Below are 16,730 nucleotides of genomic sequence, written 5' to 3'. Positions count from 1 at the left end.
CAAAAAGTGTTAAATTGGTCATGCTTTTTTATTATTTCATGATAGAGATGTTTTTATAAGAGCCATAATAAATTGTTACCTGTAATATTATGATCCGTGCTATATAATTCTATGGGGTCTGATAGCATATCATTAGCAGAAGCAGCGAGTATATTGTGCTCTCCTCCCAAAATAAGAACCGGTTGTTGCGTAGGTATTGCTGAATATAAAAAAAATAAAGATTTTTGATCGACTTTAACTTAAAATCGCATATAATTGGCTGAAAAATATTTATATTTTTTTAATAATTAAATACAGTGATTTTATTTTGGTTGTACTCACAAGTAGGTAGAGGTGGGGTAGATATTCGTACGTAGGCTCTCGGGCCTTCCCCAACTGCGTTACGCATAGCCACAGAAACTTCATACTCCCGCGCTGGTGCTAAATTTTGAAACATGTAAAACAGCGTTTTGTTTGACGCCGGCATGTCCTGTAACATTATAATTTTCTTATAACTAAATGATAATATAAAAAATAAAATTGTCAACTTGTTTCACTTGCAATGTTTAATTTTAAATGCAATTTACTAGTGGCTTTACGCTTAAGGGCTTGGTCTAGTAGTGCAAACAAATGCATCCTGTCATCCTATATGTAAATAATACAAATGTACTAAGGGAAAGTTGCTCCACTTAATTTTTAAAAATTAAATCATTCGTATAATTTAATATTCGTAATAAGTACCAAAAATGACAATTTGAAACAATTTTCGTGAAAATTACACCGGGTGATTTTTTTTTATCAGTACACAAAATTTGCGAATACTTTCTATTGATATCTTCAACTTCATGTTTATATAACTGATCAACTTTTACAAAGAAATTTGGACGAAATATAAAAAAAAATAAGCTTTCCATACAAAATGCATAACTCTATACATTTTTTTCGACCTAAGTTTCTGAGTGAAAGTTGTTCAGTTTAACTAATAAAACGGATAAACAAATTTTGTATTTAATAAAAAAAATGTAATGTTTGTGTTAAAAAATTATAAAATAGAAAAATACGCAAATGAAAACAAAAGATATTTATTTCTGACTAGCTTCCGCCCGCGACTCCGTCCGCGCGGATGTCAGTCTTCGCGTCTTCTACAGATTTATTATATTATGTATAATATATAGATTTATATTGATAAACCTAATAAATCTTTTGCTAGCATTCTGATGCTTTATCGGTTGCACTGGATTTATCTCTTTTTTTTCAATCGCTTGAATGATATAGGATGGGTCCTTGATGGGCATCGAATGCTGAAGTCTCGAATCAATCAATTCCGACAGTAGGCAATTTATGTAAAATCTTGATAATGGTCCATCATTTTATTTTGCCTAAACGTTACATACTTTTTTATATATTCTATTTTATATATTCTATTTTTAACGAATGATTCACTCCAGTCCAAACAGCAAATAAGCAGACTTCTGCTTCTGCAACGTTTAGTTGTCCCTGAATTTGAAAAAAATAGTCATGATTCTTATCTATGACAAAAGTGTTATTTTTTGCATTGTATTTCAAATATTAAATTTTTTTTTAACCGCATCTTCCGCATTCATGTCTTTTGCCGGAATTAGACATTTAACTACTAGTCCCATTTTCCCTTTTTGATATGGGAGTGTATAAAGTAAATTTTTTAGATATTTCTCGTTATACTTTTAAAAAGTTATCATTGTCATTTTGCTCATTAGGTAAAGTAATTTCGATATCAGTTTTAAGTTTTTTGATACCTGCAATAATAACGTCATAATCGCCTGCACATACTTATCGATTACACCCTGTATACAATCCACCATCCACATTCATAATGTTTTCCTGTCCTCCTCTCCTTTACGCTGTTCACCGATACATTTTAAATGAGTAAATCTGCTACCACTGAAGGATGTTTCATTGTGATCAGCAAATTTTCACCACTGTTGTCTATTATTTGTTTTTTGCAGATTGGTGATGTACCCTAACAATACGTCGAAAAGGGAAAGCATCAACGAATTATCGTTTTCGTCCTCTTTTTTTATTCTTCGCGTCTCTGTTACTTCTGATTGTTTAGTTCTCAACCCCACTGAATTTTGATGATGTGATGATAATCCATTCGTTTTAATATTGGTACTTAGAGTTGGTAGACTAAACTAGAAATGGTGGACTAAATTTGTCAGCGCGTCTGTAAGATCAGAATATAAAACCAACATCCTGTATTTAAGTTACAAAATTAATAATCAAACAACATGCCGCTACGTTGAAAATGACTAGAAGAAAAAATTAAAACACCTCGGATCAATTTTGGAGTAAACAAATCATTTTCCCCGTATGGGGATTTCCCCGGATGAACTTGGGAAGTTCAAGTTCTCAATACAAGTTTATATTATATTTCGTATTTCTCAAACGAAAAATAAACATTTTTGGAACTTCAAAAAAATTATATTATAAGAAAATTTATGAGCTTACTTTAGTTTTAAAGAAATATACATCCCTTTACTGACACCCCGTAAAATAAAGAAATTGTTGCCAATCACCTTTGCAATCTATTTGGTTTCATTAACTTTATGTTCGAAGATAATTTTTTTTCTAGTAGTTACACACGTATTTTTTTCGTTTATTTTCCATATCGAAATCAAATGTTTAAAAATACGAATATTTGCACAAAACTAAGATAAAAATAATCAATTAACAAAAATATTAAATTTAATGAAGTAGAGCAACTTTCACTTCGGTATGAAGGAAAATCGAGCGTAGAGCACACGTCAGAACGCTCCGGCCCAAGGAGCGCGACTAAAGAAATTCGCTAGGATTTTTCCTTATTATTTTAAATATTTTTTTAATATTTAAAGAATTATCAAAATTCAAAAAAAAAATTTTTTAAAGGATTAATACTCATTGGTCTTCAACCAACTCGAATAAATTAATGGAAAAAATAACTTTTAGCAGTATTTATCAATCGATTTTGTAAGGCAAAAAATGGGAAATTTAATGAATTTATAACGCTCTAATTAAGAAAATCATAAGTTTTTCGGCAATTGTATTCAGCAGTTTTTAATAACGACTATATAAGGATAATAATGCGCTGATCAGATTGTGTAAATTGTAATCGGTTGCAACGTAGTGAGTGCACAAACTTAGCTCGAAATGATTTTGGGGGAAAGAGACTTATCTTGAAGGCCTGATTAAGGTAACATAAAGTAACTTTATAAATGTGAAAAAATTCACGCGCATTGCGTATATAACACTAATTGATAAACAAGAAAAAAAAATTCAGTTTATCATTTCATTAGCCGGGAAAAAATTGTCAAATAACTTGTTGAAAACGCAATTTTGCTAGACTGCAGCCTTAACGAAATCTGTCTTAATTAAGGACATTCATCCATCACCTAAACAGTTTATACATATTTAAACGCAAACCTCTAGAACATCCGTATTCGGTTGCGTATCAGCCAGCCGCAGTACATATGATATCAAAGGGCCGTTAGGAAAGGGTCCCGGCTCCCAGGATATCGCAACCCGGCTGGGATCCGGAGCCGCGGCTCTAAGTGCAGTGGGCGCAGAACTCGGCTTGCCACTCTCTAGTGTTGAAATCACTACGGACGGCGCTGAGTATACCGGCTCGCCGGCACTGCTGCGACCGGAGAGGAATATTGCTACGCGAAACTGAAATAAACGAATCAAATTTCTAAAATGTAATGGAAGTGTAATATCATTTAAAAATGTAGGGTGGTTTATGTTTGTAAGAAATTGTTATAAGTATCACGTGTGAATAAAATGTATGACTATCGCTCTATGATATTTTTCAATTCAATTAATAAAATAATTTCGAAGGGATATGCAATGCATTTTCGGAATGGAATAAAAAGCAACAATAAAGTACATAGTTTGAAACAGTAGAGTGCAGAATTGAAATATTTACCCGATATTTCGTATAAGGTCGTAAATTCTCAACATTAATGATGGATTTATCGGAGCGACTAGAATTAGAATAATATTGCCAACTGCCAGGAAGCTCTTCGTATCGCCACTGTACAAGGTAGCTCAAGTTCCCAAGATTTGGGGCCTCCCAAACTAGAGAAAGTGATGTCGCTGTTAAACTATCAGCGACTAGAGCTGGTGCAGGAGGTGTGCCTATTAGATCTGTGGAATACATATATTATGGTTAATTGATGATATAATGTGCCTACTACATAGAATAATACTTCAAAATCAGTTTAATATATTTGGTACATACCTCGTATCATTTGAAAATACGTATTGAGAGCTTCATTGCATCCCATAACACAATACAGCTCTCGGGATAAAGCCATCTCCGAAGTGACATTCTGAAAAATAACCATTTTATAAAGAAATATTCCAAAGAAAAAATAAATAATAATAAAAGCTCATAAAAATTAAATACTCACACAAGCCGTTTGGCAAGATATTTCTAATCCTTCCAACCAAAGACCGCATCCTATTCTGCACTGTAATAATAAAGTAAAGGATACTGTTAATAATTAAGTCTATCAAGCGTGAAATAACTGGTTCGAAACAGATACGGTTTAAAGAGCGTATAACAGCTAATGAAAAGGGTAAACTCCATATAATAACATTAAAAATGTTAAGTCGAGATGTTTTATAGAATTGAGATGTGACGCCGATACATCACCATTAAAATATTTACACATTTAAATTAACCATAACAAAATTATACAATTTTCAATTAGTGATGACATGATAGACAATGACATGACCGTGTTTACCGTAACAAAATTAACATTAATTTAACTACAAAATGTACGGGCGCTAATACAATTAAACCACCCATAGTTCTTTGTAATATAAATTTTGTCATCTAATGCTATTGTCTAATTGTACTTTTAACGTTTCTGCGCTTTGTAACTTCAAATATAGGTCGTCAATGCTTTATTTACAGTCGTTTTGAAAACGAAGAGGAATGGATTTCGCGTTTGTTTACACCATATGCGCACATGTTCTTCAATACCTATACAATTCGTCCAAACGTTCACAGGCGCATCTACTCGAATCTCAAGTGGCTGAACGTGGAATGTCATTGCCACTGTCTGTAATTTTTTTAACGTATCCTAAAATAAACTGTTTAAGGCTCGTGAGAAGCCGTATACACGCTTGTAACGGACTTTCACGGTTGAAAAACGACCTTTACGGGTGGTGATTTAGATAACGCAGGTGTCTTGACATCACACGAACCACCCTCTTGCGTATACAAATATTCTCAAGGAATGGAAACATATAGACTATGGTGTTGATTATATTTAAGTAGTGTAAAAATTAGGGAATAATAAATAACTATCAAGGCAACATTAGCTAATTAAGCGCTCCTATGACATCCAATCTAAATGTGTACATCCATAATTTTATTAGGATCACAGTGGGCGTCCTCTATTCTATTAATGAAGTTATCAGATCATGTCATCGCATAATTTGTTGAAAATGTCATAACATACGGTTTTATTTAATACATACATACATATTCTATTGCGTAAAACTGCTATTGTATTTCAATAATTAATGTGAAGCAAATAATTTTAGTTACTTTGTTAGTAATTATACGCAAACTAATTACTCCCAATTTAAATATAAATTTTCATAATATAGTTATCGCAAAACATACTAACAGTGTTAAATTTTAGCACTGAATTTTAGTTTTAAAAACGTCATTACCACGTCCTTCGTCAAGGCTTCATATTCATAATCCACCTTGCAACAATTATGACGCGATCCAATTACCGAATGAGTTGTCAACTATCAGTGCATTTTGTTTCGGGCGCAATTCCCCGGGTCGAGACCTCGAACGCACATTCATCAGTGATCTGGGGCACCTGATTCATCACCACGCGGGATGAGCCGGCAATTAGTGTGCGAACATTGTTGTACCATTTATACATAATTTTAACAAGTCTAGCTTTTCTATTGACGAACTAGAATTGTTACGTATATTCTGTCTATATTTTCTATAGTAGCCACATAGTCTGTGAGATTTGCAGTTGTTTTATCTAAACATAATACCTTTCAGTATAGCAATAAATAACAATAATTGCAAATCCTTGGTTTTAACAATTAATGAATAATTTCTAAATGAATCATTGAAAATCTAAGACAATTCTAAAAAAAGCCAAAATCGTCAGTGATAATTTACCACTAACATGGTCCTTCCGTCATTGATACAACTTGTCACAACACCACGCCTAACGAACCCTCCAAACATTTATTGATGCGAACGGATGAACTCCATTCATATAACGGAATATTAAAATATCTGTCAAATCCAATTCAACATAAATAATAGCCGCGTTATCAAGGACAGTAAGCATTAAACAGATGGTTAACATTTGAATTTACGAATATATTTTCTAAATTAGTGCTAATATAGGAGTTAAAACATATCCCCAATAGTTACAACAAGTTTATCTCAACGTTACAATTAAAAAAAACACCATAAAACAAATTTGAGAATAACTTAAAATATATGATTAGTGAAGACCATAAAACATATAAGTACCTACATTATCGTCTAATTAAGCAGCATCCTGTCTCGTGCCCTAATAATAACAAAACAATAGTTGCTCCCTTTGGAGTCATTAAAATTGTCGTTGTAGTTAATTGTTGGAACGATTTCGGAAACCAGCTCGGAAGTCCAATTGGGAGCGCGCCGGATGCAGGGCGATGTGAAAGCACTCTACCATGCTTTGGTATGCTTAATCATAAGGTATGATTGAGGTTTCAGTTACTGTATCCTGTCAACTCGATAAGAGACTGCATATATCCGTTAAAACAGCACGATGCAGTTATGAATAAGAGCATTCTACTAAATTTGTAAAATGATCATCAAGCTTCCATTGTATACGAGAGATCCCTTTCATTCCTATGACTATTGGCAGAGATTAAGACTCATAATATGTGTTTTATCTGTAATTTAATTTTTATATTTTAAAGTTCCATAGGCAGTGTCACTGCAGTTCACTATAGAGCAGAGGCATGCTAAAGTGATATCCACGTTGCGAAGTGTTACTGATACATTATCATAACTGATTTGTAAATAGGCGCCGGGGGGATAAGTAACGATAAATCTGTTTTTCTAACTGTATTCGTTATTGACCCGTGATAAACTTTAAGATACTGTAACCCATATTATATATTTAATTACACGCGTCTATCATCTGTTCGTTCTGTATGGTACGCGTGTAACCAGTCATTAATATTACCAGGAATTTTATTACTAATCGGTTAATCGGTTATTAAATGATGGGCAGCAGTTTAAGCATATGTTAAATGTACAAATGCATCAAGCTTGATGCGACTGGTATTGGTTCAAACAAAAGGCAAGGAATGTAGAGCTTTATTTTTCACTGAGATATTTTGTTTTTCATCCTCTGTCCAGAATAAATTAACATAAATTTGGGGTATCACCGTTCTTATTTGTAATAAATTGAGCGTAATGCTCACAGCCTGCATAAACGCCTGTAATTCTAGTACACAAGAATATTCTATAGCGTGTGTATGTAGGTTCCATCAAGCGAATTAAACAGAGATTTAAATGTAAAATGTGTCCAGGTCACGCGCTAGCCCACGCCAACCGCTTGACTCCGGCAATTGGATAATATAAAGACAAATTGGGACCCACCGTCATGTTTCCCGCCCCACTCTTGCTTTCGAGAGCACTCTAACTCTAGTGTGATACTGTGCTAGCCTCTAACAGGCAATGATGTGGATGTTCTTTTATTTGTAGCAATTCGAACATTGATCAAGTGCAGTAGTATATTGGCCCTCGAATGATAATAGTAGCTGATTTAATTAATAAAACTGATGATAAATTTAATACTGCACAGAGGAAGCTTGATTAGTCTATTTTACATTCAGACTTTTCTGTTAAGTAGTCGATCATTCATCTCACTAGTCACTACTGCCTTAAAATGACCATATTGAAGGAGAATAAAAGGACTTAACTCGATGATTGTACTTAGCGCTCATTGAAGGCGTCGACGCATCATTCTATTTCTGTTCGTCAGTGTAGCCGTTGAGAGTCCAATAAATGGGCAATAAATCAAAACACTCCATGCTTAAGTGCACTTGCGACAATTTCGCTGGACGGATGAACGCGGTTACGTTTAAGGGGCAAGGGGTGGGGACAGGGGTGGGTTGTGGGGGGGGGGTGGAAATGTTGAATGGCCACGCGCATGCGACTGGTTCACCTAATGAGGAAATAGGAATTAGCGGGCGACGCTTCTGAATGCAGTTCTTTATTAATGTAACATGTTACGACATTTTATTTTATGTAAGTGTTTTTGATTTACAATATGACAATAACAGTGATATTGCGATTTTGTAATCAAGACTTTCTGATATAATGAAACAAGGAGAATTCGACTTGTTAATTTCAACTGTATAAAAATTTAAATCATGCTCTTGTTATGCGCTCATGTAAAAAATGTTTTTATACAATTTATTTTTGTAAAACACATAACATGCTACCTATGCTATGAAAAAATTACATCAAGGTATTTTAATGTCGAATTAAAAAATAACCAAAAGTCAATATTTATATGCGAAATATAGAAAACATTTATAATGTAATCTAACAATAGATGGATTCGCCTTTTTATACATACATGCACCTGCTTATGAGCTTTAATTAACACGTCTTATTATTAAGTCTTTAATTTTAACAAGGAAATGCCTACGCCTTCGCCTTTGTCTAGATATAGCCCTAATCTAAATTGCCTATAGCAATACTAGAGCTAGTCGTTTAATGTGAATTAAGCCGTCTGTCTTTTCATTTATATTAATAGCATTACATTATTTATAACATGTCGCTTCTATCAATTAAGGAAAAATTCAGAGGAGAATAAAATATAGCAGTCGTTTAGTTGTATTCTATAACTATTAAATATGGATCCTTCAAAACTTTCCTAATAAGAAGCTTTTCTTTAGAAACTGAAAAACTTATCCTAATTGCTTAATAAGCAGTTCATGTTATTCTTATGGTAGATTAATTAAATTTACCACTTAATTTTAAGTAGGATTTCCTCCTTTCACTATAACTATGGTGGTCAAAAATCTTAAAGCTTGAATAAACAAAGCTAACGAATCATTATGAGTTAATGAAAGGGCCGAGACAAGTTTGTAAGAACACGCATATTTCAATTAGCCGTTCCAATTACTTGGCCGCGATAAAGGCTTCATTAGGCCCTTTCTTATGAAAGTTCTCATGTGAAATTATTATGTCAACTTTATTAATAGCTTACAAGAGAAAAACAAATAATGCTAACTGCTTTGAATTATCGAACCGGTCTGTAAATATTGTAGGAACATTAACGTTTGAATATAATTAGAGACCAATAGGTTTTTAATTTACAGACTATCACTATCATCACTATGGTCATGCAGCCGAATAAACCCTAAAATTTATTTTTTCATTTAATGGTAACCTTTAATAAAGGTACCAACTCTTCATCATCTAATATTATAAAGAAGTATTAGAAATACATATTAAACCTATGGATTTAAAAACTAAAATGAAAGCTTTGTTACTACATATTAAGGACATAGTACAATAAATAAAAATAACTTATAAAGAATATTCTTCTATAAACGAAATTGTTCTCATAGCAATGCAATATAAACGAAAGCGCTCTACCTAGCGTAATATCGAATTAGTTAATAAGATTTCATGCATATATTTCGAGTATTCGAGCATTGTTCCCAGCATTTAATGATAAAGTATTTATGATATGGTAGTTTGTTTGAATATTCATAAACAAAACACTGCAGAGCCAATGGCCGAACGCATTACAATTCCGTTGCATTTGAAACATTGTTTTGATGGTTTTGCTCTACTGACTTGACGAATAAATTATTCAAATTCCCGATTCAGACTTGAATATTACAATTGTTTCCCACGTTTATGTTATAATTTAATATTCTGTTGAATTATGCTCCAATTTTAATTGATGTCAGTCATATGTCAGTAAATTTCACTCCGCGCGTTACATTTTATTATTGTTTATTAACAAAATTAAACCACTGGCGATAGTGATTTATGATAATTTATTATGTTATTTTTACATGCCTATTTACTTTATTGTAAATGTAATTGTTTGTTCTGTATACAATGTAAACTATAATTGCCAGCTTATCAATTAAAAGACTTCAACGAGCAAAAGGTAAATGATAAGAAAATATTAAATGTTTGCGTGTCTTTATTTAAAAAAATATAATTAAATACAATAGATTACTTATTTATAATAGAAATAATTAGTTAAATAGACAATCATAATATGTATTTATATGAAGATACTACTATTTCTCACGTATATCATACTTTTGACTTTAACTTCCGATAGGGATATGGTTATTTCCGAACGCATAGGCAATGAACCGGTAAAATCGGTCCGTTGAATTCCTCTACATTGTACAAAAATATATTTATTACTGTGAGAACCGTGGCCTTTTTGTATCAACATTGAAGATGAGATTAAAAACATCCTGGGATTCCATATTGTAGGATATAATATAACAATAGGTACATATTCTAGAAGATATCAAAATAATGTGGTTATAATTAAAATGGAAGAAGAGAGCTGATAAAGTGTCAAGTTTCCTTGTTAACGAAGTTGTAAATTTGATACTTAATTTGGGCTATGAAACAGGTTGAACAGAACTGTGCTGTTAGATGTTCATAATTGAATAGATAAATCAGTTACATTTCATTAAACTCGGACCACAGCCGCTCATTGTTAGCATTGCTAGCATTGAATAACAAGGTTCGAAGTAACTCCAATGACCCTTTTTCCTCTGACTCAACATATCGACGCATTCATTTCAAATTGCTTCTCCGACCTCGTGCGTCGCTCGCGATACTTGCAGATTTTTTATTCGGGATTGTTCAATAAAGTGGCGGGATGAAAACTAACTCTAAAATAGATCCGAGGGGAGCTGGCAACTAGCAGCTTCCTTCCTGCGTCCATCCGGCGACGACTCTCACGCGACCCCCGTCTGCACCATAGCGTACCTCCGACGTATGGTGGATGACCATCTAATAACCCTACTTCCTGAACTTTGCACTGATCCGCGGGTTAACAACCCGCTCATTGCAATTTACATTGATATCGATGATTATTGTTTCAAAGGGAGTATCGGTCTCATGATTTTGCAACAAAATCGAGGGAGAACCATTCTGATGACGTAATTAAATCGCATGGTCATTACTAATTTGACAAAAATTAAAAGAAGTAGCTTATTGTACATTTACACTTTTTAAATACAAGTGTACAAATGAACTCAATCTAACTTTCCCCGTATCCATATATCACATAACTTCAAACAGGAACTCGTGTTTACAAATAAATGGAAAGGAAAGGCAGATAATAGACATGTAAAAGTATACGGATTCATTACCACGCTATGAGTCCTTCACACATTGCCTCTGTTGAGAGATGTTACCAGCATCCCAGTGATGTGCGTTTTGACACTACACCGTGATACTTGATAACTTTTAGCAAACTAACAAGACAAGTGATAAACAGAGTTTTCAAAATATTATTGTTAGATAATTAAATTTTGATTTGTTATGTTACTTAATATAACAATTATATTATTAGTAAACATTTTTAGAAATGACGCAATTCGTAAAAATTAACTTTATCCAACTCATCTTCCTTCTACATCTTTTTACTTAGGAAATTTTCGAAATTGCTTTAACGCGTTAAACTGCATGTTACTCATATTTCCGACAAACGAGATATAATATTACAATTTAAATAAACACAAATTCTGACAAGTCAATTGAGTCCATTTAAACAAGCGAGGGTGCGCGCCCCAAGCTACCTACCACTTAAGTGTTTTTGCGATGCGTCTGCGTAAATTGACCCAAACTGATAATTTTGACATTAACCAGTCGTAACTGTCAGAATTTGGCGGGAAATGTATGGTTTATGTCTGGGGCAACATTTGAGCGTGATGGATCAGAAACAAGAATATATTCTAAATTTTTATACAAAACGTCTATTCATACTCTATTTCCATATTTACTATAAATACCTAACAAAATAATTTATAAAATACTACAATATATAAGTAATGTCAACGGAAGTAATATACAGGAAATAATTTAAAATAAGGTTAGAGCAACTGATGTGCATATTATATATGATGTGCATATTATATAAACCAATACAATTCAAATAAATAAATCATCATACACATTATAAAAATCATATTCGTTGTCAAATATGTACAATATTGTAACAATAGAAACTTGTATAATGTGTTTATAACGTGTAAAGCTGGCATGCTCTAGTTACCGCGGTCTCATCCTGCAAACGGGTTCTCTATTATAAACTTACATCCTTGTGTTGCTTATCCTATGTGCAAATCATAGAATGTTCTCGAATATATTTAATTCGCATATATTTTATAATTCACTTGTTCAAATAAATAATCTATCCAGACACAAATTTGAACATTTTATATAAGTAACAGGTAAGATTTAAAATAAATCGTTAGGATTTTAATTTCGTTCTAAAGATACGTTGCTAGGAAATAAAAATTTATTTAAAAAACGTAATACTTTATAAATACATTTTATCTTAATGTTCAATACTATCGCATGTTTTTGAACCACTATTCATTAAATGTCTTATATCGCGGAAAAAGGTCGGGTCAATATGATGTGATTCACTTATCAATCCGTAATTATAAACGTAGGTAATTATTTTCATATGGCAACTGTTGCTTAATGCTCACCTTTCTGGGACATTTTTTATCTTTATTGTATTATGCGTTCTATAAACAATACTCGAGCATCGAATAAATTTTAAATAAACGTACTTTTTGCGTTTGTAATAAGACATAATATGATAACTCCTATTTTGACAGAATTTATATATCTCATATAATGTCGTGCACAAGTCTAATATTAATCCTCGAAACAAGTGAACATCGTTTATTCCAACAACATAATGGTTACCGCCATTTTACATCGGCAATAGAGACTGACGGATTAGAGTGTGCTCTACATTGCATATCAACGACGGACATGTTTTAGTTTTGAAATAATTTATGTGGTTTTAATTATATATTAATATCAATTACTTTATGACAGTAATGTATATCATGCGCAGAATAAAAATAGTATGAACTTCTTATTTAGAATTTGATTGGAATATTTGCTTGTAAAGTTTCCAAAAAAGTATCAATTATAAAATGTCCTATACTAACTGCATTTTAGTGCCTATTCAATTTTAAAACGAATTTTTAAATTTAAGTAGAGTAAAACACAAAACAATTTCCGTTAAGTCGTTAAATTTTCATTGGGCAACACCCGATATAATGTTAAACAATAAAAATATAAACAAAGTAACTTATCACTAGAAAAAGTTTTATGACGAGTTCTTTCGTACATAACAATTTATGTGACATATTCTACGCACAAATTATACCGATACGGGTTTTATTGCTATTTAAAAGTAAACAGTTAATTAATTACCGGGATAGTTGGAGAACAGAGTCAACACAAACTTTGCCATTAAGATCTTATTTGCAAAGTACATACTAATATACTAGCGAAATATAAATTAAAGTGGATATAATTAAAATTGCAATGCCATGAACTTTGAAGGAAAAAGGGTTTCATGGTATCATGTTATAATTGTTAAATGATTTCGCAGTAGAACTATGAATCTTATGAACGTTTAACGAACGCGAATAGGGTTACGGTTAGGGTTTTTATTGAAAAAAAGAATCGCTGCGAAACAACAACATTCTAATAAGAAAAAATATTTTATCTGATGATACCAGACCAAAAAAAAATATTTCATCTGACCATATCGAAAACCGAGTTCATCAGTCATGCAAAATATTACAATGTTTATCTTAATTTTTTACACTGGGAAGTTATCACCACATATCATAATACGTTAATAGTGATAATTAAGACGTACTTGTTGAACGCTGCAGTCCGATCCACAGTTCACATCGAAGTGTGTCTCGCCGGTGCGATTCTGTAAAGAAATCAGAAAATTAGTTGAGATGCACAAAAAGTGCGACAGGTTGATTATTTTTTATAATAAACAATCAGGTTCAACTTCCACCGGAGCCCGGGCTAATAGTTTCCGGCGTGACTGCGCGCGCGCACTGGAGCGTGCCTGTGCTGATGTGACATCGAGATTCGGCCCTTTCTACCTGCTCTAGTTATTGCGTATTATCTCAATTTAGACGGCATTTAAATGGAAAAAAATAATTATTGACGATCAAGGAAGATAATAATTGACTTTGGTCCATCACACCTTAATACAAGATTTTTATATTATTTTTAAATCTAGTCTAGAGATATTAAGGACAATCACTTTTGGGACACGGAAATTATGTCGTCACTATTTCTTTTAATACGGATTGATGAATTCATAAATACTCAAAAAGATTGTACTGCAAAAGTATAATATGTCGTATATATACCTACTAATATAATAAGTTAAATTATGTAATTTTATTATTTTATTTAATTCAGTTGTTAGATTGAGATTTAGGCCCTATAGGTAAGTACTATTAGGAACCATAAAGTATTTATTAATCTGTAATACGGGCACGTTGGTATCAAAATAAGCCGGTTTAAGGTTTTTTTTGCGAGCGTGTGAGCGGAACTGTAGTGGTTGTCCTGCACTTTACTGGCCTCTAACTTGATATATGATAGCTGTTTGCGGTAACAAATTTGGGCCTCCATTTTTAACCTTTATTAAATGTTTTTTGTAACCTTAATTCCTGTCATGAGGATTTCCGAAATCGCAAAAAGAGCTAATCAAAGTTTTTGCGCTGTATGCTCCCTATAAAATTCGATTTTTAATATATCCCTCCTCCTCCAGCCAGTGGACTTGGTCTAAAAATGCTTTAACAATATTTACCTCAGGTTATTAGCCATGCATAAAAGTACTAAATTACAAACAAAATATGTAGATATTTTGGCGTAAAGAAGAAACGCTCGGGCAGTAGATAGCTTTTCCCAAAGATAAATAGTATCGTTTTATCAACAATAACAACATACTCAATCTTAATATTGATTAATATTTCATTAAGACTTTGCATTTCCAAGGACGCAAAAGTATGAAATCATATGTCTGCAACGATGATGTATGGACAATAGACACGCTGCTCTATATTTAGCATGGTTTTGTTGATTACAGCCGCTCGCTAATTGTGAGCAATTACTTGAGCGTTGAACTGGCGCGTACTAATCTTAATTCTTAACGGCTTTGTATTTGTTGACAATCAATAAAATTTAAAAGCAAGATGTAACAAGCTTCTTTCATCCAATAAGCCTCCTGCCAGATTTAACTTTAATCACTTGAAATTTAATTTAAGATCAGTGATTTCTCTCCTCTATAGTGAAAGGCAAGAGGCGTAACAGTAAAATATTTTTACGATTATTATTTGTGAATATTACTTATTTACTCTACTATAGATAAAATAACGCAATAAGTATGTTAGTTTACGACGCAGATTTCCTTGATTGCGAATAAACAGCAGAATCAATCTCTTAAATTTACGCCCATAATATATCATTTTGAGTTTATGTTAAAAAGTTAATTTGTACACATATATTAGATTATGGGGACTCCTGCATAATTAAGACTTTAGCAACAAAAAAATAGTACGCAGTTATCCGCCAATAATTTTCTTGGCGCTTTAGCACAAACCTGGAATGGGCATTTTTCGTTGCATCGCGACACAGCTTCCGCTCCAAATTTCTCGGTGATGGAACTGTAATCGCAACCAATTGTCCGAGCGGACAAAGCCAATCCCAGCAGCGACAACACTAGCCATTTGTGCCAATTCTGCGGCGCACTCATTGTGCCCGACCGTCGACACTCTCGCGCACCGTCACTCGGCCACACAAAACATGCTTATTGTTTGTTTATCATAACATATCTCCCCGCTTTCCTTAAACGTTACGAAGTCGGGAAATCACAAGTTAAATTTACCCGCCGAAATGGAGAAAGCGCGCGCGTCGATGAATGTACGTACACAAGTGCGGGTGTGGTGTGCGCGCGCGCAACGAAAGCTACATGTATACTGATTACTGAACGTCCGCCCGTGGCTCGCTGCCGCTACGGAGGCTACGATTAATTGGGCGCTACGGCAATTATGATACGACGCTACCTGCCCAACTCAATGAAGTTGCACCTGTACATTGGCAATTATCAGATTTTTTTCACCTAGTCTTTTTTGCTGACATAATATTATATGATAAGTAAAAATATTTGCGCTTATTATTTATTATCCTTTATAATGATTATTCATAAATCTACCAAAATAAAATCTTATAAAGCTGCCGGCTAAGTAAAGTAAATTAAATTGTGATGTGTGCCATTCCACTTACATATTTCATTAATTACTTAAAAATAATATCATGTTAGTGCGTTTTTCTCTATGTGTATACTGTATAATCATTAAAAAAATATAAAAACTATTCAGGCAATCAATAATATGACAAAAATATCAATATATTCTTCTTAAATTAAATGGAAACTATTATAATATCGTAAACCTTTTAATTATTATGAAATGAAGCACACAATACAATATAATTTATAGGTATATTTTAAATTAAATTGAACAAGTGAATTATGTACTTCGTTTCAAAATCTAAACTATTCCCATCAAGAGACAGGTAACTCTATGGTTTATTTTTTTTTCCAATTTTTAATATTTCCAAA

At 32.9% G+C, this 16,730-nt stretch overlaps 1 protein-coding gene across 1 annotated transcript in view; it reads right to left on the bottom strand.

The window, feature by feature from the left end:
- The window catches only part of sev (receptor protein-tyrosine kinase sevenless), a 41,463-nt gene extending 25,438 nt beyond the window's left edge, over window positions 1-16,025 (bottom strand). Inside the window, exons 1-8 of the mRNA XM_090109266.1 lie at window positions 15,711-16,025; window positions 13,962-14,021; window positions 4,407-4,466; window positions 4,235-4,325; window positions 3,920-4,140; window positions 3,418-3,663; window positions 322-469; window positions 80-199 (exon numbers count right to left, since the gene is read on the bottom strand). Of these exons, the coding sequence (XP_089965392.1) occupies window positions 80-199; window positions 322-469; window positions 3,418-3,663; window positions 3,920-4,140; window positions 4,235-4,325; window positions 4,407-4,466; window positions 13,962-14,021; window positions 15,711-15,863 (1,099 nt within the window). The 5' untranslated portion in view covers window positions 15,864-16,025. The remainder of the gene's footprint in view (window positions 1-79; window positions 200-321; window positions 470-3,417; window positions 3,664-3,919; window positions 4,141-4,234; window positions 4,326-4,406; window positions 4,467-13,961; window positions 14,022-15,710) is intronic.
- Window positions 16,026-16,730: the final 705 nt, after the last annotated feature.

Source organism: Colias eurytheme, chromosome 14, assembly GCF_061535395.1.
Source record: "Colias eurytheme isolate Ceu_HAF_F1 chromosome 14, ilColEury1 Martin Lab GWU primary, whole genome shotgun sequence".
NCBI lineage: Eukaryota > Metazoa > Arthropoda > Insecta > Lepidoptera > Pieridae > Colias > Colias eurytheme.
Note: the sequence above shows the minus strand (reverse complement) of the source record. Positions and strands in the feature narration are given on the sequence as shown.